At 38.5% G+C, this 25,197-nt stretch overlaps 1 protein-coding gene across 1 annotated transcript in view; it reads right to left on the reverse strand.

Moving 5' to 3' along the window:
* Positions 1 to 4,847: 4,847 nt before the first annotated feature.
* TMEM233 (transmembrane protein 233) overlaps positions 4,848 to 25,197 on the reverse strand; it is a 66,450-nt gene continuing 46,100 nt past the window's right edge. Inside the window, exons 2-3 of the mRNA XM_074283803.1 lie at positions 15,666 to 15,805; positions 4,848 to 6,382 (exon numbers count right to left, since the gene is read on the reverse strand). Coding sequence (XP_074139904.1) covers positions 6,379 to 6,382; positions 15,666 to 15,805 — 144 coding nt within the window. The 3' untranslated portion in view covers positions 4,848 to 6,378. The remainder of the gene's footprint in view (positions 6,383 to 15,665; positions 15,806 to 25,197) is intronic.

The following is a 25,197-nucleotide window of genomic DNA, read 5'->3' on the forward strand; positions in this document are numbered from 1 at the left end:
CTCCTTTCTTCCTTCACTGTCTTCTTTCCTTCCTTCCTTCCTTCCTTCCTTCCTTCCTTCCTTCCTTCCTTCCTTCCTTCCTTCCTTCCTTCCTTCCTTCCTTCCTTCCTTCCTTCCTTCCTTCCTTCCTTCCTTCCCTCCTTTCTTCCTTCACTGTCTTCTTTCCTTCCTTCCTTCCTTCCTTCCTTCCTTCCTTCCTTCCTTCCTTCCTTCCTTCCTTCCTTCCTTCCTTCCTTCCTTCCTTCCTTCCTTCCTTCCTTCCTTCCTTCCTTCCTTCCTTCCTCCTTCCCTCCCTTCCTTCCCTTCCTTCCTTCATCCCTCCTTTCCTCCCTCCCTCTCTCCCTTCCTTCCTTCCTTCCTTCCTCCTTCCCTCTCTCCCTTCCTTCCTTCCTCCTTCCCTCCCTTCCCTCCCTTCCTCCCTCCCTCCCTCCCTCCCTCCCTCCCTCCCTTCCTTCCTTCCTTCCTTCCTTCCTTCCTTCCTTCCTTCCTTCCTTCCTTCCTTCCTTCCTTCCTTCCTTCCTTCCTTCCTTCCTTCCTTCCTTCCTTCCTTCCTTCCTTCCTTCCTTCCTTCCTTCCTTCCTTCCTTCCTTCCTTCCTGAATCTTCCTGAATCTTCCTGACTCTAGGCCTGGCAATTTAGCCACTACATTACCTAGATGCTCCGCAAATGGGGAAAATCACAGTGCCCATGTTAAATTTGCAAGGACCGAATGTAAAGCACTTTGAAAATTTTGAAGTGATATGTAAATGTTCATGATTGTTGTTAGACGTTTCAACAAGCAGTTATTAACGCCGCCTGTGTGCTGAGGTACTGTGCTGCTTTTCTAAGAAATCTTTTTTCTTGATTATACTTGGCCAGTGGCCATCCAAACTTGGCTCAAATACCTCTCATGACAGAGAGCTCACTGCCTGTTAAGACAGCCCAGTTGGACAACTCTCATCTTAAGGAAATGTCTTCTTACTTCAAAGCGTCAATTTGCCTTTTTACAGCTCAGATAAGGCTCAAACCTTTTGGATTCACTCTTACTGAGTGATTCTGGAAAAGTCATTAACCTCTCTGGGTCTTGGGCTCTTTTTCTGTAAAATGAAGGCCTTCTACTTGCCGATTCTAAGATTCTTTGCAGCTTTAAGCCTATAGTCCAGTCAGCATCTCTGGACTTCAGTATTTTATCCAAGTAAGATGAAATAGCTGGGTCAGATGAAAGAAAGAGGAGGGGAACAAGCATATATAAATTACCTACTGTGTGCCTGATACCACACTAAACACTGAACAAATATTTGCTCCTTACAATAATCGTGAAGTGCTATTATTATCCCCATTTTTCAATCGAGGACACAGATAGAGCTTAAGTTACATGCCCAGGGTCTTGTAGCTAATAAGTGTCTGAGGCTGCTTTTGAATTCATGTCTTCCTGTCTCCAGACCCCAAAACTCCATGTGCTGTGCTAACCAGCTGCCCTCAAGACTCCCAAACCCACCACTCTTAATTCTATGATCCTATAATCTTTCCCACTCCATTCAGTTGCCTAACAATTACATAATAAGCAACACTGATGTTTATTATTATCACTCTTTGGACTGGACTTGTGATTTCACTGGTGTAGAGAATGATTAGTGGGGCTACTAAAATAGATCTATGTAAAGGGCTAGAACTGAGCAAATGCACTTGGATAATGAAGCACGTGAGACTAATTGCCAATTGGATGGTTCCCTATTAACTTGTTTGAAGGACCCTCCCCAGCTGTTCTGTGCTGACTTGATTGATGGGACAAAGAGGGGGAAGTGACGTGTGTAGGAGGAGGAGGAGGAGGAGGAAGAGGAATTGAGATGCAGAAGCTGACTCAGTCTCTCCCAGTGTTTGAGGGAGAAAGGTGTGTGTGAGATTGCTAGACCTAATCCCCTGACCTTGACCGTAAAAGATCAAGAATAAAGACGTTTAGTGATCCTGACTCCAGCTGATTTCCAGGAAGACAGAGTTCCAGCAGATCTACTTTGTAATTTATAGGCTTGGAGAAAGGGTCACCTTTTTACAATGAGTTAGAGTTTGTACTGAAAGTTATATAGGTGATTGAGCCTTTTATCAGCCTCTCTGACATAGGTAGGTATTTCTATCCCCCATTTTATAGATGGGTAAACTGAGGTTTAGAGAGATGAGTGTTAGTGATTTACATTTTCTTCAATTTGGCCAATCTGATGAGTGGGAGATATTAATGTCTAATGATTTGTTGCATTTTCATATGACTGTCGATCACTGATTAAGTGTTTTATATTTGTTCTCATAGCTAATACAGATCGGAGGTGGGATCTGAACCCATTTTCCCAATTTTATTCTCTATGCAATATCTTTGCCTAATCTTCACTCCTGCCCCAGCCTCCACTGGTTTTCTTTAAAATTAACAGAGACTTGGCTCAGAGCCAGCTGCCTTTGGCGACAAAGGGATGCCAAGGCAGCAGCTGTGGATACAAGCTCTTTTGAAGTGGCAGAAATGCACATCATGATGGGCTACAGTGCTTGAACATATGTGTCCAATCCGATGGAGGAACAGAAAAAATATAGACACTGACATACCAGGCGCTGGGCTGAAAATAGCTCTTCTCCTGCTCCAGAATGTTCTGTGGCTCCCTATTGCCCTCTCAGCCTGGCAGTTAAGACCCTTCATGGTTGGAGTCTGACCTATCATTCCAAACTTATTTCACATTACTCTCTTTTACAAATTTTGTATTCCAGCCAAACGGGGCTATTAGCTGTTCCTTGAACTTGACACTCTGTATCCTGTCTCGATGTTTTTGAACAGACTGTCCCCCATATCTGGAGCCCTCCCCACTTCTATCTTTCAGAAGCCATCCCTTCCTTCAAGACTCAGTCAATCACCATTTAGAGCACCTACTATGTGTTAGGCACTCTGCTAAGCACTGGACTCAGCTCAGGTGCCAGTGTGCTGATTCTCTGATCCATGGTTGTGCTTCTGTGTGTAGAAATTTGTCCGAATGAGCTGGAGGAGGATGAAAGGGATCTTAGGAATCATGTTCTCCCGCTATTTTATTTTAATAGATAAGGAAACTGAGGCCAGAGATGACATAGGACTATGGCATTAAAAAGATATGCAAGAAAAGGACCTCAGGGTCATATTCCAGTGCCTTGGTGGCAGAGGAGGAAAGTGGGCCGCAGCCAGGTAGTATCATAGAACCACAGCTACAGAAGGACCTTTGGGAGTGAGTGGCCCCAGTGCTTGTTTTTACAGGAGAGGAAGCCGAGGTCTGGAAAGAAGGAATTAATTGTATAAGTTCACACAGTAGTAATTAGCTGAGTTGGAACTCACGGCTCCAAACTCAGGGTAATTTTAACCAATCATTTTTCAAGGTGACGGTCCCAGGGCTGGATAGAGTGGCTGATGTTCTGAACATTCAGCATCAGATGGTATTTTTTTTTCAGGTGGCAAATTAAACTAGTATATGCAGCCACTTTCCCTGCAGCCTTGATTTCAGTGGGGATTGACAGGATATCTTATATTTAGAAGTCCCTGTCTAGGGTTACCCACATATCAAGCTACAAACACGCTGCTGTTTTGCTGCTTGCAGCTGATCCAGGAGCTGAGGCCAGCAATTTATGTCTGCATCTGTCTCTGCCTATAATGCATGCTGGGAGGCAGAGCTCCAGGAGCCCCTGAGGTCCCAGGCCAAAACCAGAGCAGGAAAATCAGAGGGACAGACAGACAGGAGTACTGGGCTGGGTAGAGATGTTGGACACAAGGCAGGTAGACATAGGAGGGGCCTCTCAGGGTCTTTTTCTTTTGTGTGGGATAGAAGCAGAGAAGCAATATGCTGAAGGATGTCAGAGCTGGGGATGTCCTTAGAACAGGAGATATCAGAGCTGAGAGGGGCCTTAGAACAGGGAATGTCAAAACTGGGGGGGGGGTGAAATGGAAGTTGGAAAGGCCTTAGACCATAGAACATCAAAACTAGAGGAATCTTTAGAACCTAGATCAGGGGTTCTCAAACTACGTCTGGTGGGCCAGATGCGGCCCCCTGAGAACGTTTATGTGGCAAATGGGCTAAGGGGCGGAGACAGAGTGTGAGCTTTTGTTTTTACTAGAGTCTGGCCCTCCAACAGTCTGACAGACAGTGAACTGGCCCCCTATTTAAAAAGTTTGAGGACCACTGACCTAGATTATCAGAGCTAAGAGGGACTCTAGAACACAGAATGTCAGAACTTGAAATGACTTTAGAAAAGAGGATGTCAGATTGAGAAAGAGTCTTACAGAATAACAGAGTTGGGAATGAATTTAGAGGAATACAAAAGATGGGAGTGAACTGGGGTGAAGGTTAGAACATATTGTCAGAACTGGTAGGGACCTTAAAACATAGAAATGATCCAGATTTGGAGGGGCCTTGGAACAGAGATTCTCTAAACAAAAAGGGAGGAGGGGCAATAAAATATTAACATCCAAAGGATTTTAGAACATGGAATTTCAGTGCGTGAAGTTTGGGCCTTAGACCATGGACTGTCAAAGCTGGAAGAGATCTTAAAACAGAGAATGCTAGAGCTGGCAAGAACCATGAGGACTAGAGTCCAGTCTGCTCGTGATACAACCCAGTAAGTAACAGGTGGCCCAGTTAGATGCAATAACCTTGCTATCACACAGCTCAGAGCTAGGACTCAAAGTTAAATCTCTTGCCCCCCTAATGTCAAAAGACCAAAACAAAGTTGCAGATGCCCCTTGGAAAGGTGCCATGGAGCTCACCCACTGGCTTGGTTTGCTCGTGTTGGTGAGCATTACAGGGAGGTTAGATTCTACCCCCCTTTGTATCATTTCCCCCCAATGATTTACACACATCACCACAGGTAGGTTTAGTTAAAACCACTTTTATTGTGCATCCCAGCAACGCCATCATTGCAATCAGGAAGAGAGCCAACAAGGAGAACAAACCAACAAAAAGGTACCAGCAAAGTCCACCAGGACATCAGAAACAGGGCAGTGAGGACTCAAAGGAGGAGATGGGGTGATTCTTCACCTCAGTGGGCTTAGAGGGGGTTCTGATCCAAATGCTCACATGAGACAAGGGCTGGCTTTTGTTGCTGCTTCTTCTTAGTGAAATGAATGTTGAAATTTGAGGACCATTGACTTCCCAGTAGGGTCCAAGGTTTTAATTAAAACCTGAGATTTGCTAATAATCATCAATCAATATCCACATGAAACTCTGAATTTTCCAGATCCATCTCAAATCCTTTCCACCCAACAATAAGCTTGTAAATTGGGCAGCCATTATTATCCCCATTTTCCAGATTTTAAAAACGGAGGCCCAGACTTGCCCCAGGTAATTAACTTAAAATCTAGGACTAGTGTCTCAATTCAGGCTTTGTTTCCAATTAGTATAGCGGGCTTCTCTCAGTCCTTTTTATTTGGACAAGACTAATGGGATTAGCACATCCTGGCAGGCAGAAAAATGGTGTCTTGAGTTGGTACATTCAGACTCAGGGGATGGAAAAGAAATGCAGCGGGGAATAGATAGCAACATTTTGGCAGCATATAAGGAAATCAAGGATCTTGCTGAAGGCTTAGTGTAGAAGAAATTAAAAAGCACTTTCCGTCAGCCGCTTTCAAAAGGGAAGCAAAGGTCTGAAGTGCATAGTTTGAGGGGAGCCCAAATGTATACTCAGGGCATATTGGAGGAGTGGATAGCTGTTTACCAACTTGTGCAATAGTTGAAGGAGTCAAAGGTCAGAGACGCCTTTTTGGCAAAAGGAAAGCCACATTCGAGGACCAAAAGGTGGTTGAGTGGTTGAGAGTAGTTGAGAGTTGGACAGGAAGCTATGAAGGAGCTGAAGACTGAGGGAGGAAGGATGAGGGTAATTCTGCAGAAGCTTGATTGAGCATGTAAAAAAGTCACAAATTTGAGTTTTTAGGGTTAGATGATACTAAAATAGCCTACAAACACGCTATTCATTGTAAACAGCATCAATTCTGGGTCTTGGGGATCATAGGAAATAAGACCCCGATATCTAGGAAATTCTCCACATGAATGGAAAGCAACTGGGATTTCCAGAGGGTCATCAGCACCCACTGTACCTGAGATAAGGAAGAGAGGAACAGAAAGAGGACGGGACGGAAGAAAAGGAGAAAGAGGATAAAGGTTGGGTGGCTTATGGAAAATGGAGGCTATTTTTTAACAAATAAATACTTTGGCTAATCTGTCATGCCCCTCATATGTCATAAACATCGGATTTTGCTTAGCTCATTCACCAAGGACCTGCCTCTGGAAAGCCTGAGAGGATAACAATAGGATCTGACAGTCTGAAATGAAGGGCAACTCTTCAGGAACATCCGGTCTGCCATTCTCAGATGCTGTTGATACTTCATTGTAGTTGCAGGCTTTCAGATTATCTAAGAGGGAAAGGAGAGAGAGAAAGAGATAGAGAGAGAGACACACACAGAGAGAGACAGAGAGAGAGAGAGAGAGAGAGAGAGAGAGAGAGAGAGAGAGAGAGAGAGAGAGAGAGAGAGAGAGAGAGAGAGAGAGAGAGAGAGAGAGAGAGAGAGAGAGAGAGAGAGAGAGAGAGAGAGAGAGAGGCAGAGAGAGAGAGAGAGAAAGAGAGAGAGAGAGAGAGGCAGAGAGAGAGAAAGAGAGAGAAAGAGAGAGAGAGAGAGAGAGAGAGAGAGAGAGAGAAGAGAGAGAAGAGAGAGAGAGATGAGAGAGAGAAGAGAGAGAGAGAGAGAGAGAGAGAGAGAAGAGAGAGAAAGAGAGAGAGAGAGAGGTGATATAGGGGAGAGAAAAAGTGAGGGAGAGTTTGATTAGCAGAAATGAATTGTCCAAAATGGAATGCACTGCTCCAGGGAGTCCCAAAATCAGAATTTCAGAGTTGGAAAGATCTCAGAGGCCATTTCATCCTACCTGAAACTGAATGAACACTCTCTTTACCTCTAGGTTTGCCTTGAAGGCCTTCCACAGACTTCTGAGGTGGCCCATTCTACTCCTGACAGCTCCTGCCACTAACAAGGGTTTTCTTACATTGCTATGATCTCACTGCTAGCAAGTATCTGAGGCCAGATTTGAATTCAGTCCATTGAAACTTTAGGCCCAGATCTCACTCCTCTGCGAGGTGCTGGGTTTTTGTCTTATTTTTTGGAAACTAATTTCATTCTGAGAATTTATGACATTTACCCCTTAACATAACTAGAGAAAATTAAGGGTAAGTGGGAGTTCAGGGGTTGAGGAGCTCAGAAAACTAGGACTTCTCTAGCAAGACTTTTATTGGGACTACTTCCAAAAAAGAGGTGTACCCATATGGTATGACAGTTGGAGTGAGAAGAAACGGTACCGCTTTTCTGAATGAGGATCAAGGAGAGTGGTTGAAAATGACTCAGTTTAGCTAAAACATATAAACCAATGATAAATGGTGAGCCTTTTTGGCAAATGTGTATAACTATATATGTGTATAACTGCTTCTGACTGAGCATTTGATCTGCCATTACACATGCAAAGCCCTTTGCCATGATGCAATATAAATGTCAATTATTGGTACAAAGGCAGAGTCATGGATGACAGAGAGATAGAAAGCTCCAATGACATTCTCATGATTTCATGAGGAAGTAACAGAAGCTTCTAATAATCTTTTGTGGTGAACTCTTGGAAGAACTTGGATTAAGGGTTGCCAGGATGAACAGGTCTGGATGGATTGTAACTTGCCTTTTTGGAGGGTACTTGGAGAAGACTCTCTTTTGAATTGAATTTTGAATTGAAATCATAGATTTATTGGAGCATTTGAGTATTTAAAACAGTTATAAAGATGTATGTATGTATGTATAGATGGATGGATGGATGGGTGGGTGAATAGTGAATGATAATTTTACTTCCAGGTTTCTTCACAACATTTTGCCTCCTAGCTCTTTAATTTTGCATGAGTTGTTCCCCATTTCTGGAATGTTCTCTCTCATCTCTTCCACCTCCCACAATTCCTACTTTCCTTCTAAACTCAGCTAAGCACTATTTCTTTTTTTTTTTAACTTTTTTTTAATTCCTTTTTTTAAATTTTTACAAAAATTTTATGCATAAGTAATTTTCCAGCATTGACAATTGCAAAACCTTTTGTTTCAACTTTTCCCTTCCTTCCCCCGACCCCTTCCCCCAGATGGCAGGTTAACCAATACATGTTAAATATGTGAAAGTATAAGTTAAATACAATATAGGTATACATGACCAACAGTTGTTTTGCTGAACAAAAAGAATCAGACTTTGAAATAGTGTACAATTAGCCTGTGAAGGAAATCCAAAATGCAGGTGGACAAAATTAGAGGGATTGGAAATTCTATGTAGTGGTTCATAGTCATCTCCCAGAGTTCTTTCTCTGGGTGTAGCTGGTTCAGTTCATTACTGCTCTATTGGAACTGATTTGAATCATCTCATTATTGAAGACGGCCATGTCCATTAGAATTGATCATCATCTAGTATTGTTGTTGAAGTGTATAATGATCTCCTGGTCCTGCTCCTAAGCACTACTTCTTAATGAGATCTTTCTTGATCCTCCAGCTACCAATTCTAGTCCCTGAAATGATCTTGTAATAATAATAGTTAACATTTATATAGCTCTTATTATGTGTTAAACACCATGCTAAATGCTTTTTACAAATGTCTCATTTGATTCTTACAACTATCTTGGGAGGTAGGTTCCATTATCATCCTTATTTTCCTGTTGAGGAAAGCAAAGGCAAACAGAAGTGACAAAGTGATTTGCTAAGGTCTGAAGCTGGATTTGAAGCCACTTCTTCCTGACTCAGCCTTGGCACTCTTTCCCCTGGACCAACTGGCTTCCTAGATGCCTTGTTTCTATTTGTATGCAAAATATACACATACTACTATATGTACATTCTCCTCCAATAGAATATAAGCTCCCGGAGGTCAGGGACTATTTCCTTTTTTGTTATAGTATCTTCACAGCTTAACACAGTATCTGTCACATAATAGCCATTTAATAAATGCTTGGGCACTGATTTAATGTCACGGTTTTCTAGACCCTTGGATGCGGGTCAGCTTGTTACAAAACAATCTCCTCATGGCTCCAGCTCTTGGCACCCAGGGAACCCTAACAGAGTGACCCTGACGTGCTACTGATGTAAGTGAAAGCTGATTACTACTCCTTGTGTTCTCTCCTTTTGGATCTGGCTCTTACCTCCTCCTTCTTTCTCCCAGTTCAGCTGGAGGGACTTTGTGGGCACACCCTGCTCCCACTGGTCTGTGTGGCTTCCCTCATCTGTTTTAAGAGCAGCTCTAAGCTCCTCCACTTTCCCATTCACATCCTCTCATTGCCCAGAACTGTTAAATATTGTCTCTGAACAGAGCCGGGAAATTACAAGACAGAGGGGATGTTTGGGGGCTTAATGGAAATGTGGAATTGATTTTATCTTCTCAAGCTCTGCTCCTCCTCCTCCCCCTTGTTTCCTTTCTTACCTGCCCCACCTCCTCTACTTAAATACTTGAGACTTTACCTTTAAATCAGAAGACTCTCACTGGAGCTGAGAGAAGGAAACTTGTCTCTTTAATTCTGGCAAAGTTGCTAAAAGAACCACTGAAAACTTTAGGGATACTTGGGTGAAGGAAGGAGCATAGATTCAACCCTCAAAGGGACCTGTTTGGAGCAGTCTGACCTCTTCCCGTTAAATATGAGAAAACTGAATCCTAGGGAAGTGAACTTATTTGGCCATTGTAGCTCAGGTAGGAAGGTGGGCAGGGGTACAAATGTGAGCCCATCCAGGTCTTCTGATTGCGGGGCCAATGTACTTTTCGCTCTTTGGTGGGAGATTTGCTTCTCCAACCTCGGCTCCTCGAGATCAAGGACTTGGGCTATGAGTAGCCAGCACCTAGTACAATGCGGTATATAGTAGGTGCTTATTGGACCAGAGAATGCATTTTATCTTCTAGGCTTCTGTTACCTCAATAATACAATGAGAGGGTCAGTCTAGATCTTCATGTGGACTCCATGAACTTTATTATTATTTTTTAAATTACTGTATCCCAACCTAATTAGTTAGCTTTGGAATCTTGTGTGTTTTATGTATTTGACAAGATATAGAAGACTACCAAAGGGGTCCATGACGCAAAATGTCCTTTCCATCTCTTTAGTCTCTTGTGGTCCAATAGGATTGACTTTTGTCAACAGTAGAAGGGTAGACATTGGTGTGAAGAAATTCTTCCTAGATAGCTCTATTATAAGGAAGCTTCAAAACTGGTCTCTGTCTTTTTGCCATTCTTTGTTGTCTCCAGCACTTAGCACAGTGCTTAGCATGTACATTAGGTGCTTAACAGTGTTTACTGACTGACTGACTAGGATACTTCCATCCAGTTCTGCTTTCTAGGACCAGGAAAAACAAGTCATCTCATCCTCCTCTAAATTCTCATCTAAATTGGTTCGAAGAGGGAAGAAAAATATGTACATGCAAATATATACACACAATTCTTTGAATATAGAAATCTATCTTGGTGATAAAAGAGAGGACAAATGAAGGGAGACTTCTGAGGAGAGACAGGTTAGAAAGAGAGAAAAAAGAATAGATGGAAGAAAATAACACGGAAAGGAATAGATAGTATATGGATATGAATGGGATGAAATAAACCATATAGCAGAAGTGGATAGCAGAATGGATTAGAAACCAGAATCAAGCAGTATCTTGTGTATGAGAGATACACTTGTAATCATACCCAGAATTAAAATAAAGTTAAGAATGGAATCAGTTATATTTCATCTGAAGTAAAAAGGATCATCTTAGAGCAAAAGAAAAAGCAAAAATAGATCCAATTAAGTGAAATAATCAAAGAAGCCATATTTTGTGAAAAGATACCACAGATAATGAAGTAATATAAAAATTTTATAGCACTTTTCTCTAATAAATGCTTGATTTCTCAAGGATACAGAGAACTGAGTAAAACTTATGAAAACAAGAGCTATTGCCCAATTGACAAATGGTCAAAGGATGAATAGGCAGTTTTCAGAAGAAATAAAAGCTTCTTTAGTCATAGAAAAAATGCTCTAAATCATTATTGATTAGAGAAAAGCAAATTAAAACACCTATGAGGTACCACATCATACTTACAAGAAGTGATTCATTCTGGAGGGATTAAAGGAAAATAAATATATTAATGAATGAATTAATGAATATCTAATGAATTAGAGTAATGAACTGGTCCAACCATTCTGGAGAACAGTCTGGAACTATGCTCAAAGGATTATAAAACTGTGCTCACCCTTTGGGGTTTGTACCGCAAAGAGATCAAAGAAAAAGGAAAATGACATATGTGTACAACAATATTTATAATAACTCTTTATATTGGCAAAGAATTGGAAATTGACAGGCTGTTCATCAGTTGGAGAATGGTTGAACAAGCTGTGGCAGAGCATTATTGTTGAGAATATTATGCTCTATGAAATGATGAAGGGGATAGGTTTTTGAAAAAAATGGCATGACCTATATGAATTGATGCAAAGTGAAGTAAGAAGAATTGTCATTGCACACAGTAAAAGCAATTTTTAATGATAATCAACTAAAAGATTTAGCTAGTCTGATCAAGACAATGATCCAAGACAATTCTAAAGGATTCATGATCACAAAATGCTATGCATTTGCAGAGAGAATTGATGATCTCTGAGCGTAAGCTGAAATATAATTTTCTAACTTTTTTATTGTTTATTTTTTTGCTTTTTTGTGTGATATAGCTAACATAAATATATGTTTTGCATGAATTCACATGTTTGATATATTGTTTGTTTTCTCAGTGGGTGGGGAAGGGCTTGGAGGAAGGGAAAGAATCTGGAACTAAACATTTAAAAAGAAAAGAATGTTTAAAATAAATAATAAAAAAGAAAATAGAGGAATTCATGGTGAGATTTTTTTTTCTTTCCTTCACTATATCTCATTCCCACCTGACATAATTCCTTTCTTTATGTGTCTGATGAAGATATAACCCTTATAATCACTAAGATCAATCCTTTTACATATGCCCTTGACCCCATTCTTTGTTTTCTTCTCCAAGAGATCCCACAATCACCTCTCATTTTGTAGTCTTTGATCTCTCCCCAACAACTTGTTCTTGTCCTGCTGCCTATAAATATACCCACAATTCTGCCATCTTAGGAAAAAACAAATAAAACAAAACCTCTCACTAGATCTAACTTTCTCTGAAGTTATTCAACCATATCTTTCCTCACTTTCTCAGCTGCATACTCCCACTTCCTTTTCACCTTACTCTTCAACTCTTTACAGTTGGTCTTCTAAGTTCATTACTCAGCTGAAACTGCTTTCTTCAGTTATTAATCATCTCTTAATTGCCAAATTTAATGGCTTCATCTCAATAGATTACCTTCATTCTATAGTCTTGGACACAGTGGTTTCTCTCTTTTTCTCTGACAAAGACAGAGACAGTGACAGAAAGACTACTTTCTTAGTTTCCATATTTATCTTTCTGACTGCATCTTCTAAATCTTCTTGGTGCATCATCCATATCATGCCTCCTAATTGGGGTATTCCTCAAGATTCTGTCTTAGTCCCTCTTTTCTTTATATATATATATATATATATATATATATATATATATATATATATATATATATATATATATATATATATATATATATATAGTCACTTTATGATTTTACTAGATGGGTTAAATTAAAATTTCTTCACAGTTGACTCCTAGATCTATATACCAAACCCTAGAATTAGGCTATCTAAACTATAACTACCTAAACTCTCCTAAATTCCAATTGCTTATTAAACCAATTTTTTATTAAACATTTAGACTTGGATATCCCATAGATATTTCAAATTTACCAGGCCTAAGACAAAACTCATTATCTTCTTCCCCAATGCATTTTTATTCTAAACTTTCTCTCACAGTTGAGGATACTACTATCCTCATCTTCCAAGTTTGTACCATCTGGGCTATTACACTTGACTCTCTCTCTCTGACTCCCCATATCCAATAAGTTTTCAAATTTTATAGGTTTTCTGCCCATCTTTCTCTTATCTAAATCACTATCCTATTTTAGGTTTTTATTACTTCTCACCTGGATTGTTGCAATCAGTAACATTTAATATTTAACAATTGGTTTTCCTTTTAAAGGTATTCATGACACACTTTTAAATTTAATCAGCATCATTAACATTTTCTCCATTACTGTATTAGGTCTAGACAATCAACAAAACAAATCAAGTCCTGATTTGTAGTTTTTTGTCCATTTCTAAGGCAAATGCTTACACTGAAAAATTTTAAAATTGACTTTTAATAAATAGTTAGAAGGCAGTGGATAGAGTGGTAGTTCTGGAGTCAAGAGGACTTGAATTCAAATCTGTCCTTAGATACTTACTTTCTGAGTGACTGAGGCAAGTCACTTAACTCTGTTTGCCTCAGTCCTCATCTGTAAAATGAGTGTGACATAGAAATGGCAAACCACTTCAGTATCTTTGCTAAGAAAAATCCCAAATGGAGTCACAAAGGGTTGGATATGACTCTTTCAACAAAACAATAACTTGATAGCTGGCACAAGCCAGTTCTAGCACATTCCTGGTTACAATGGTCTCTGAATTGATCTCCCCACCCTTCTCTCTGCCCTTTTAAAATTCATTTTCCATGTGGCTATCAAAGTGATTTTCCTGATCATGTCACTTCCCTACTCAATAAATCCCCTATTCCTTCTGGAATCAAATAAGAACACCTTTTTTTCTGTGTAAAACCTTTCACAACTTGGTCCTAATCTACTTCCCTACTCAATAAATCCCCTATTCCTTCTGGGATCATACCTTTCTTTCCACATAAAATCTTTCACAACTTGGTCCTAATCTACTTATTATCCATCATTTCCCTTCTTGTGCTCAATAATCTAGCTAAACTATTCTTCATGTATGAAGATTCATCCTCCATATCTTATTCTTCATCCTCCATGTCTCTTGTTTCTTTTAAGATTCAGCTTAGGTGTTTTCTCTATGAAGTCTTTCCCACTGCCCTCTCTCTAAAAATGGTTTTGTAGTTATTTTGTATGTGTTCTGCATAATGTGATTGTACCCATTTTCTTCCCCAGTGAATGGTGATCTCTTTAAAGGCAGGCATAGTTTCATTTGTTGTCTTCATGTCCCAAATTTTAACTCAGTGAGTGGCATAGAGTAAATTCTTGCTGATTAATTAATTAATGAAAATCTTGCTGATTTCATTAATTAATTAATGAAAGAGCCTTTATCATCTTCTGGTTCTCTCTAGCTTATTTATATCCTACCTAAAATGTGGCCCCTAGAACTGAACATGGTTTGTTATCTAACCTTTGTCTCAGGCTATTTCTCTATAAATTGGTGGGGTTGGATTATATGGCTTTTAAGATCCTTTTCATCTCTAGCTTTCTCTGAATTTTTGATTTTAAGGTCTCTTTCAACTTAGACATTTTAGGTTCTCAAGTGATTGCAAGGTTACTTTCTGTGTTTTAAGCCTCCTCTTACTGTATAGTCAAGATCCTTTCTGACATTTTATGTTCCAAGATCCTTCCCAGCTCTGATAATCTATTTTCTTTCTCTTTTTTTGGTAAGTATTTTTTATTATAGATGTTTTTATTGAGAAAACATATACATAGGCAATTTTTCAACATTGACCCTTGAAAAACCTTCTGTTCCAAATGTTCCCCTCCTTCCCTGATGTCAGGTAGTTAAATATGTTAAATACAATATATGTATATATATTTATATAATTCTGATAATCTATTTTCTAATATTTTCCCTAGCTCTCACTTTATATATTCTAAGGTCCTGCCCATCTCTTACATTCTACATTTTAAAGACCCTTCCTACGCTAACATTTTGACCTTAGGGTCTTTCCCAGTTTTGACATGATATGCTGTAATATTCTTACTAACTCTGATGTTCTGTGTTCCAAGTTTCCCTCCATTTCTTTTCTAAGGTCCTTCCCATCTCTGACAATCTATTTAAGGATCTTTCCAGCTTTGACATTCTATGTTCCTAAGTTCCCTCCAAGTTCTGATATTTTTTGTTCTAATGCTCCTCTAAGTTCTGACATTTTCTGTCTTAATGTCCCTCTTACTTCTGATATTATCCAGTCTAATATCCTTCTTAGTTCTGGCACTTTATATTCTAAGATGGAACTTAGGCCTGTGTTTCCCTCCCTGCTCTAATAATCTGTTTTCTAAGACTTTTCCTTGCTCAAACATTTCATATCCTAAGGTCTCTTCTATGTATGACATGATGTGTTATGTGATTTTATATCTTATATTTTGGAATCCTTTCCAGTTTTAACATTCTAAGTTCTAAGGTCCCTTTGAAGTCTAGATTTGTACTCTGTGCCCAAGCTAGAATTTCGATTTTCAGGCCTGTGTTATTTGTTCCACCATCATTTTCTCTATCTAAGGAATAATAATCTAGATATTTAGCGAAATCTTTCCTTGAGCCTAGGGAAAAAGATAAACAGAGTCTATTTGTTTACAATAAGGGATTAACATTGAGAATAAGCTATGATCTTCATGCCTGGAGGTGTGAGAGAAATCAAGCAGCGTACTTACTGAAAATCAGTCTATCAGGTTATTGAAAACCAGAGGACAGAACTTCAAAGGCCTAAGTGGGTCACAAGGACATTCATGAAGATTGAATTCCTTGGAAAGGACAGGAAAAGAAATCTGCTTACCTTTCCATCGCAAAGTTGACCGTACAAAAGACGACGATGATCACAAGGCCGATGATGATTGATGCAATGGCGACCCACTTGGCATTTCGGCCCAATCTCTTTGCCCCTTCTATGTCACCTTCATTAAAGCTGTTTAGAGACTGCAAGACAGAAAATGAGAGCTGGTGACAATAGGGTATTGATGTGGTAATAGGCCCAATGATCCCCAGGTTTGGGACTGTTGGCAGTCAAGTTTTCAAGAATTAGACAATAGCTTTGCCATCTTGAATGCCAGGGTATCATTTTCAGTCATGGCCTGATCTCTACTTCTCTCATCTGTAAAATGGGGATAATAAAATCTGTCTCACATGAGTATTGTGAGGCTCATATAAAGCAACATTTATAAAGTACTCTATAAACTTTAAAATTCCATTAAACATTAATTATTATTGATGTTGTTATAAATATCATCTCATTATTTCATCTTTTTTGATGGGTCTCAAATGGAAATGATTCCAAGCAAAGCCATTCTCCACTTTTTTATATTTAATATTCTGTAGTCTTTTGAACAAATGGATCAAATGACTGCTTTTTGTCAGTGAATATAAAAACTGGAATGAAGCTTATTTAAAGTGTCTTCCATTAGCGGATGGGATGATAAGAATGACACCTACCTTGTCCTTTTCCAACATAGTATTGATTTCTCACACTAAAAACACCACTCTGAAATTTTATGGATCAGTGTTTTGCTGGGATATTATGGGCAATGATCCTCTACCATGGTGTGCTAGCTTCAGTTGAGTTCATTTATTGAATTCTCAAGGATATTTTAGAGTTTGTATTTGTAGTGTGGAGATTTGGTTAGTTCATAAAATATAGTAAACTTTTGATATAGGATTCCAACCACCTGATTGGATTGCTCTGTTAGTTGGTGGTAAATACTGAATTTTTACAGTCTGCAGCCTGCAACTTCAACACAGAATTCATTGCCTTGATAAATAAGTGCATAAATAAGACCTTAAGGATAGCTATATGATTTCAGGTATCAATGACAATTCTGAATTATATAATAAACTTTTCTATTTCAAAAATAAAGTTTCATTTCCCAGCCGTTTATTTGTCTGATTATTCTTTATTGATGTATTATTGAATGAATTAATATGGATGTCACCCTACATAGAGGCTTTTGATTCCTTCTTAGTCATTTCATAGGCTGTGTCCAGAGATGGCCCCTTTTGGTGACATTTGACAAATTCACTGGCAGTATCTGTTATCAGTCTTTGCTATTGCCTTCTGATGAGGGGTCTATTGGTTTCAAAGGCAGTTGAACATGGAATAAAATTTTAAACTATTGCATGTCTAGCCCAACTATAGGGGCTATATTCTTACTCCTTTTTTTCCCCTAGGGAATGCTAATCTTTTCTTCACCATCTTGAAATGATGAACCTTGTATTTCATTCACTCTCAAGACTTTACATCCTGCCAAGTGTTTCCTTACTTGGGTACCATTCCTTCTCTCTTTTTGGTTTTCTTTTGCGTGTGACCTCCCCCTGATTAGAATAGAAACTCCTTGAAGGTAAAGGTTATCTTTTTGCTTATATTTGTATGCCCAGCATTTAGCACAGTAGCTGGCACACAGTAAGTATTTAATAAATGTGTGTGTGTGTGTGTGTGTGTGTGTGTGTGTGTGTGTGTGTGATCCTCTTGATTCCAGGGCTGGTGCTCTATCCACTGTATCCCTTAATGTCCGAACATCCATAAGACTTAGATTTTTCCTTGACAGTTTTAGGTTTGATGTATCTGAGTTAGAGGAGACAAGCTATTGCCTTTATCTGCTGATTCAATTTGACCTCTGAATTTAAGTCCAAAACCTTTGGTCTCTATTCTCCGGTAGTGCACACTAAGCATTTTATACTTATTGAGCCCAAATGACATTTTGGTATCATTGGAGAAAGGTTCCATGAGATAAAGTATCTATTTATTGCACAGCATGATTATGTTCTCTGTCTACATATAGAGATTGATATGATTAATTTACTTTTGTATGACTTTCTCTCTGAATTGAAAGAAGTATTCATTCATTTTTATGTTGTTTAGTCATTTTTCAGTCATGTGCAATTCTTCATAACCCTATTTGGTATTTTCTTTGCAAAGATATTGGACTTTGCCATTTCCTTTTGCCATTTCCCTTCTTTGGCTCATGTTACACATGAGGAAATGGAGGCAAACAGGGTGAAGAGGTCAAATTTGAATTCACTGAGATGAGTCTCTCATACTCCAGGCCCAGGACTCTAGGCACTATGGCTCCACCTAGCTTCCTCATCTCAGGGTTAAGTGATTTGCTAGTAAGTGTTTGAGGCCACATTTGAACCCTGACACTTTGTCCAGTGTGCCAGTTACGTGCCCATCTAGTTCTATATAGAAGTGAAATGGTTAAGCAGAAACACAGTGATGGGCTTAAATTTTCTTTCTGGAAAATGTCATAGTTCAAAGTGTGGTCCAGAGAATCCTGGAGGTCTTAAACCCTTTCAGAGGGTTTATAAATTCATTTTTTTCTTAATATGGTAAATATCTATTAATATAATCCATACACAAAATTCTGTTTACAGATCCTCAATAATTTTTAATAGTACATAGATACTAAGGACAAAAGTTTGAGAACTACTGCCATACTTTACATCAATTGTTCTTGACGTTATTGTATCGTTGGAGTGTTTTAAATAGAGCAAAGTTTTGTATTGTGGAAACACAAAATCAGTCTCTTGCATTATCACTAACTTTAGTTATGGTTTATGAATTTGTAATATGTGTTTAAACCAGCATGAGGAGCAGGGTCTTAAGGGTTAAAATTGTCAATAAAGGCAGTTTAGATGTTATAACTGAATTGATAATGAGTGCTGAAATCACTCCTAGGGACTTTTGGTCACTTCCTTTTTTTCTCATCAGCCAATATGTAAGTTTATACATTTTTTAAAGTAAAACAAGTTGTGAATACATTATATATAAAGTACACCAATGTGTAATTGGCCTATATTTGGAGGAATTGTTGTTTTCAGCTCTTAGTAATAAATCCATGATGTCTTCAGTTAAGAGAGACAGAACCTAATTTGCGAAAGAAGAAGCTGACAAATTTCCTTGCTAATAATTTGTATGTCATAGTGAAGCATTTGAGCCGATAATTATGGATCTTATCTGAACTTGTCCCTTTCAAGTTGTTCAGAAACTAGACTTTTAGTCTCTTCCTTTAATGGAACAGAGCTCTTGTTCATTATATAAATGGGTCATAAGCTTTCCCTCTTCCTCCCTATCTCTGTCTTTATATCTTTCTTTGTCTCTCTCTTTCCCTCTTTTTTTCTCTCCCTACTTCCTACCTTTCTTTCCCTCTCTCCCTCCCTCTATCCCTTCTTCTCTCCCTCTCTTTTTGTTTCTCTCTCTCTCTCTCTCTGTTTCTATCTTTCTCTCTCTGATTGTCTCTCTCCTCACCATTTTCTCTTTCTCAAACTGTCTCTATCTTCCCTCCTCCTCCTCTCTCATTCATTTGGTTACCAGGCCTTTTCATATGGTTTTAAATCGACATTGAGTTGTTTATGTTGCCCAATTTTTCTCAACTGTAAAATGTGGATACTAATAGCACCTATCTTACAGGGTTGTTATGAGAATCAAATGAGATATTTGTAAAGCACTTTGCACATAGTAGGTGCTATGTTATTGCTTATTCCCTTCTACATATCCTTAACTTAATCCATAATAATCCATGGTTGGGGAGGGAAAGAGAAAACTAGAAGAAGGCTAGTCAGAATAATATACAGGGTGCTTAGAGCTAAGAAGGCCTCCTAGGGAGCTCAAACATTAGCCAACCCGGGTCTGGGGATATCACTGATTGTGATCAGCTTTTTAAACAACTACCCAGTGAATCTTAAACTAATAATATCAATAATAGCTAATATTTATATAGTAACTAATATATGTCAGGCACTCTGCTAAATGCTCTAAGTTCTCTTGCATTTGATCCTCACACTGTTAGATGATATTATCATCCTTATTTTACAGTTGAGGAAACTGAGGCACATAGCAGTTAAGCTACATTTCTCTATTTTTGTCTCTCCTTCCTCCACCGTTGACTATTATGGAATGAGAATGAGACTAGTTTTTATGATGATTATCTTCATTGCTCTACTTTCCATATCAATGAGACCCATGATTTCTAATCTCTAAATCTCAACTCTTCAATTAAACTCCCTCTCCCTTTCTTTGTGGCACATTGAGCAGGATTATGTGAACGAAAAAAAAAAATTTCTAAGGTAAGGAGATACCCCCCAAAAATACATCTTTCTACTTTCTTTAACTGATGCATCTCTGCAAACTTAGAACTCATTTACAGGTACAGAATTAAAGATGGGACTGATTGCCAGATTCCAGATGTGAATTGGAATTATACCAAACTTCAGGAACTTTCAAATAGTTTGGTTTCAGTCTTTGAAATCCCTACTCCTACTGTGTCCTTAACATTCTCTGCCTTGAATGTAGTAGACACTATTGCCTAAATGTTAAATGATTGTTGTTCAATATTTGTTGACATAAATAAATTATAAAGGCTTGTAGAATTGAATTTAACTCAAGATTCAAAGAAGGCTAAAAGGCAAATTTTTTCCTATATTTATTTATTTTGCTGTATTCTACTACTAGACTGTAACCCCCCCTTTTTTGCCTTAAAAACTAAAAATTGGTATATTTTGTTTTAACATCATCTTCATTTCCAAATATATCCCTTCTCCTTTATCAATCTACAGAGCTATCCCTTAAAACAATAAAAAGAAAGGATGAATAAAACAGTTCAGCAAAACGAACCAACTCATAATCAAGTCTGAGAGTAAATGATTCTACTGCAAAGAATGGTACATTTTCTCAACTCTTTTTTTGGACACCAAGTTTGTTCATTATATTTACTCTATTCATTTTCATTTGTTTTGTTTTCATTTACATGGTTGTTATCATTGTGTACATTGTTTCCTTGAATTTGTTGCTTCACTTAGTATCAGTTGCCATTCTTTTCTGAATCCAGCCTATTCTTTATGTCTTATGGCACAGCACTAGCCCATTAAATTAAAATAACAAAATTTATAAAAAATAATATGAAGGAGGTTCATATAAAAAGCTGTTAATCTCGATTATATAGCTTTGAGAATGTAAAAAAATATATTTCTATATCTAAAATATATAGTAGCAAAACTTATTTGCATCCCATTGCTTGGCACACAGTGTAGATTAGCTGACTGACTTTTTGTTTCCTTCTGTTCATTAAAAATATATTTTATTGATGCATTTTTGGGGCTCACTAACCCAGATCCGATTAAATATGCATTTATTCAGCACCTACTATGTACAAGTATTTTATTTTATTAATACTTTTTGTTTTATATCACACTCATTTTCCTATAGCTATCCATTCCTTGTCAAACTTTTCCCTGTAACTAAGCAAATTTAGTCTACACAGAAATGGAAGCAACAGAAGTGAGGTGACTTTTGCTCATGGTCACATAGCTAGTCAGTTTGTGAAGCTAAATTTGAATTGAGGTTTTCTTGATTCCTCTATCCACTGTGGCACTGAGCTTCCCTAAGACACCCTAGTGACTCATCTGAGAAAGGATGGAACTGGGACTCAAATCCAGGCCTTTTTAGCTCGTTCTTTCTCACAAGGGCTTCTCCATTCTTAGGGTATGAGGAAAGTTCTATATATATTCTAATATGACACAAAGATGTGGAGCAAATCATGATTCAAGAGAACAGATGAGACATCTTTCCTTTGAATGGTGGCAGAGTTCAAGACATAGTAAGTATTTTTTCATTGATTCCTTCACTGATTCCTTTGTTTCTCCTTAATAAATCAATGGCTTCAAAATTCTGCTTTTTGCCTCATGGGCAATAATTGTTAGTCTTTGGTTATAATCCATACTTGTTAGTTGAGATAGCAAAAAAACAAAAATTGCCTGAATCACCTACTTCCTACCAAGAATCCCAGAATTTAAAAGTTGGCAGGGATTTCAATGGTCACTAATGCATTCTTAAAAGAAATCCTCACTATCCTACACAGGATTTCGGACCAAAGCTCAAAATGTTGCGATAACCCAATCAAAACAAGCCAACAAACACTTATTAAACACTCACTGAGTTCCAGGAACTGTGCTAAGAGCTGGAAGAATATATAGAAAAGTCAGACATTACTTGCTTTCAAAGAAAATATATTCTACCCAACTCAAAAGTTCTTGGATTCAGAATAAGAATCTGATCTCAGTATATTGTGTTTGGATAAGCCCTCTCAGTCAAAGATCAAAAATTTAGAGCTAGGAAGGAATTGAGAGGCTCTCTAGTCTGAGTCCCCTTATTTTTTCAGATGAGAAAACTGAGGCATTTGAGAAGATGAATGACTTTTATAAGGTCACTAAGCCTTCCTGACTCCATATTCAGTACTGTATACCATGTCATCATCCCATAGGAATTTAAAAAAATGATAGCATTTATATAGCGCTTTAATGCTTGCAAAACCCCTTACATAAAGTACCCCATTCTATCCTCACAACAACTCAATGAGGTAGGCGTTATTACTTTCCCCATTTTACAGATGAATTAACTGAGACTTTGAGAGGTCAATAACTTGCCCAACATCATTGTTAGTATTTGAAAGTTAGTCTTCCTGACTCGGAATCCAACATTTTACTCACTCAAAACCTCAAATACAAAGCCTTTCCCTACTTCTCTCTCTGTCTCTGTTTCTTGCTGTCTCTGTCTCTCTTGCCATCTCTGTTTCTGTTTTTAGTTTTCTTTCTCTATCTGTCTCTGCCTCTTTTTATCTCTGTCCTAAGTGGTTTGGAGCGAATGCAAAACATGACTCATGAAATACTACAACTTGAGCATCAGTATTATTAATATGCTCAGAGTTGGAGGGAATCAGATAACCTGTGCTCACAGCCCAGCTCTGTTTACATACTTCCCATGTAATGCTGGACAAGTGCCCTAACTTTTCTTGTCTTTTTAGCTATAAAATCAGGGGATTAGGCTTGATTGCCTCTGAGATTTTCCCCTCCATTTCTAATTCTGTGATCCTATGATCCCAAGATCAGTGAGGCTATGCCTCTGTGTTTCCTGGGACAGGGAAAGGAAACCTAATATCACAAGTGAGCTGCAAGCAATGATTATTTCTCTCTTGTATTTAATAATTAATTACTGAATTAGGACCAAGGTTTTTCCCCTTTCTACTTCCTCATCCCAAAGTCAACCAATGTAGAAAACCTTGAGAAAAGATTAATTAAGATCTAATCAAAGACAATAAAGAAATTCTAAATTTAGGCAAATGGATGGATTCCTGCTCATTGGGTCTACCCAGATAGATCTGAGACTATGTGGATTCTCCCTTTTGTTAGTCCATATCAGATGATATGGACATTGTCTCTTTGACCAAGTTTTGGTGCTCAGTGTCACACAGCTCAAGACTTTCATTGGAATAAACTCACTTATAATATCAATTCTGTCATTAATTGTTAATCAATCAGAATTGATTGTTATCCTCAGGAGCACCCAATCTTCCAAGGGCGCGTATAAATTGTAAGCCTGATACCATGATTGGTCTTTGGCATTTGTCATTGACCAATTTTATTGCTAATATGCTAGCATTATTAATAAAATGATTAATCACCTAGAAACTTTGTCTCTAGAAAGTTTTAAATGTCACAGAATTAATGCTTATTCTCTAACTTCTCCAGTTCCATAGTTATTGTTTTTCTCATGCCATAAGGAATCTTTTTGTGCAAATAGTGCTGGTTTTGGAAGACTGGATTTGGATAATTATTATTGATTAATATATTATATAATATACCAATAATCATTACTGATAATTTGACGATTATTGGTGGAATGACTTTGGGCAGTTAACATTTCTGTAAATTTGGAAATTTAACATTTCTGTTAACTGTCGTTGGATATCGACATGGCATCAGAGATTTAGATCTGGAAGGGACCTTAGCGATCTTCATTTTTACCCATTCACTTTAGAGATGCAAAAACTGAGACCCAGAGAGGTTGTGACCCACCCAAAGACACCCAGATGATAAATGGAAGAGGCAGAATTCATACTCAAGTCCTGTGAAAGAGGGCTGAGACCTTTCCACTCTACCACACTGCCCCTTCCATGCCTCCTGACTGTATTGGGAAATATAGCAGAGAGATTAGTAGTGATAGTTCACATTTACTCAAGATTGCCTCCATGATGGGATTGCTATAGTTTTGATATTCATACCTCAATTCCTCCTTAATACCTTTTTATTTGATTCTCTCCTCTGATTGAAAGGTCAGAGAACAGGACAAAATTTTTCTTAAAGTTTCCTTTAATAGAGGGTTTGGAATTTTCCAGCCATTTCTTCATTTCCCAAGTTTTTCTTCTTGGTTCCTACTCCATGGATATTATATCTCATTGCTAGCTATTCCCTCCCACTCACCCCTTTCATGCTTCCTTTTGTTATATTGTCTCCTCTTGAGATTGCAAACACCTTTAGGGACTATCTTTCTTTCATTGATGTCCCCAGCACTTAGCACACCATACCTAGCACATAGCAGTCATTTAACGAATGTTTATTGATTATTGATGGCAGGAGAAATTGAGAAATGTCCCCAAACACATTGCATGAACCCCTGGATTGAAGTTAGGAGAGGATGAAGATGAGAAATTCACAGGTTGGGTGGTATGGATGGGTCAAATCAAGGATATGGTGGATTCACTTGATTTTTGAAGAGTATTTCATTGGTAGGATGGGGAAGGGTTATTTATAGCCACCAGGGGTCTCCCTCCACTGCCTTTGGATCCTCTGGAGTGATATTGCAGGAATTTCAGCCAAAGACTCATCCAGAGAACATTAGCATTGAAAAGATGAACAATAAGCAACTTGGGATCACCAGTAGAGTTCTGTATACACTTAGAGCTTAACAAGTGAGGCAAGGTGGCTGAGGGGGAGAGGTCTGTTCTTAGAGGAAGGACATAGGTTCAAGTCTTTCCTTTAACACAGACCAACTGTGTGTCTTTGGGTACACAATGATCTTCTTCATGTCCCAGGCTAGTCTCGAAGGCCGTAAATTGTTGGCAAGTTGCTGTTCCACGTCAGTGGAGGGAGTCTGCAATGCTGATGAGATTATTGGCCCAGAACAAAAGCCCAAACATGTGCGTGCGTGCACGCATGCGCGCGCGCGCACACACACAACACACACACACACACAAATGCACAATGAATGTTTGTTGAAATGAAAGTAATGAATAATTTCCTATGCAATTCAGATTTATTATTCATGGATTCAAAAATTACATACTCATCCCTCACTCTCTCAGTAATGGTGCTCTTGGGTAAAGATCTCTTGCTGGGGAGAACTGTGGGATGCAAGCATGGGTTATAGAGGGGGCTTATGAAAGTGCTTCTTCTGAAGACTGAGCAGAGTGTCTCCTTAATTCATTTATTCATTCATTCCAACATTCGTCCCATACTTACTCTGTATAAGACATTGGGTTAGGCAC

This window comes from Sminthopsis crassicaudata, chromosome 1 (genome assembly GCF_048593235.1).
Source record: "Sminthopsis crassicaudata isolate SCR6 chromosome 1, ASM4859323v1, whole genome shotgun sequence".
Lineage (NCBI taxonomy): Eukaryota > Metazoa > Chordata > Mammalia > Dasyuromorphia > Dasyuridae > Sminthopsis > Sminthopsis crassicaudata.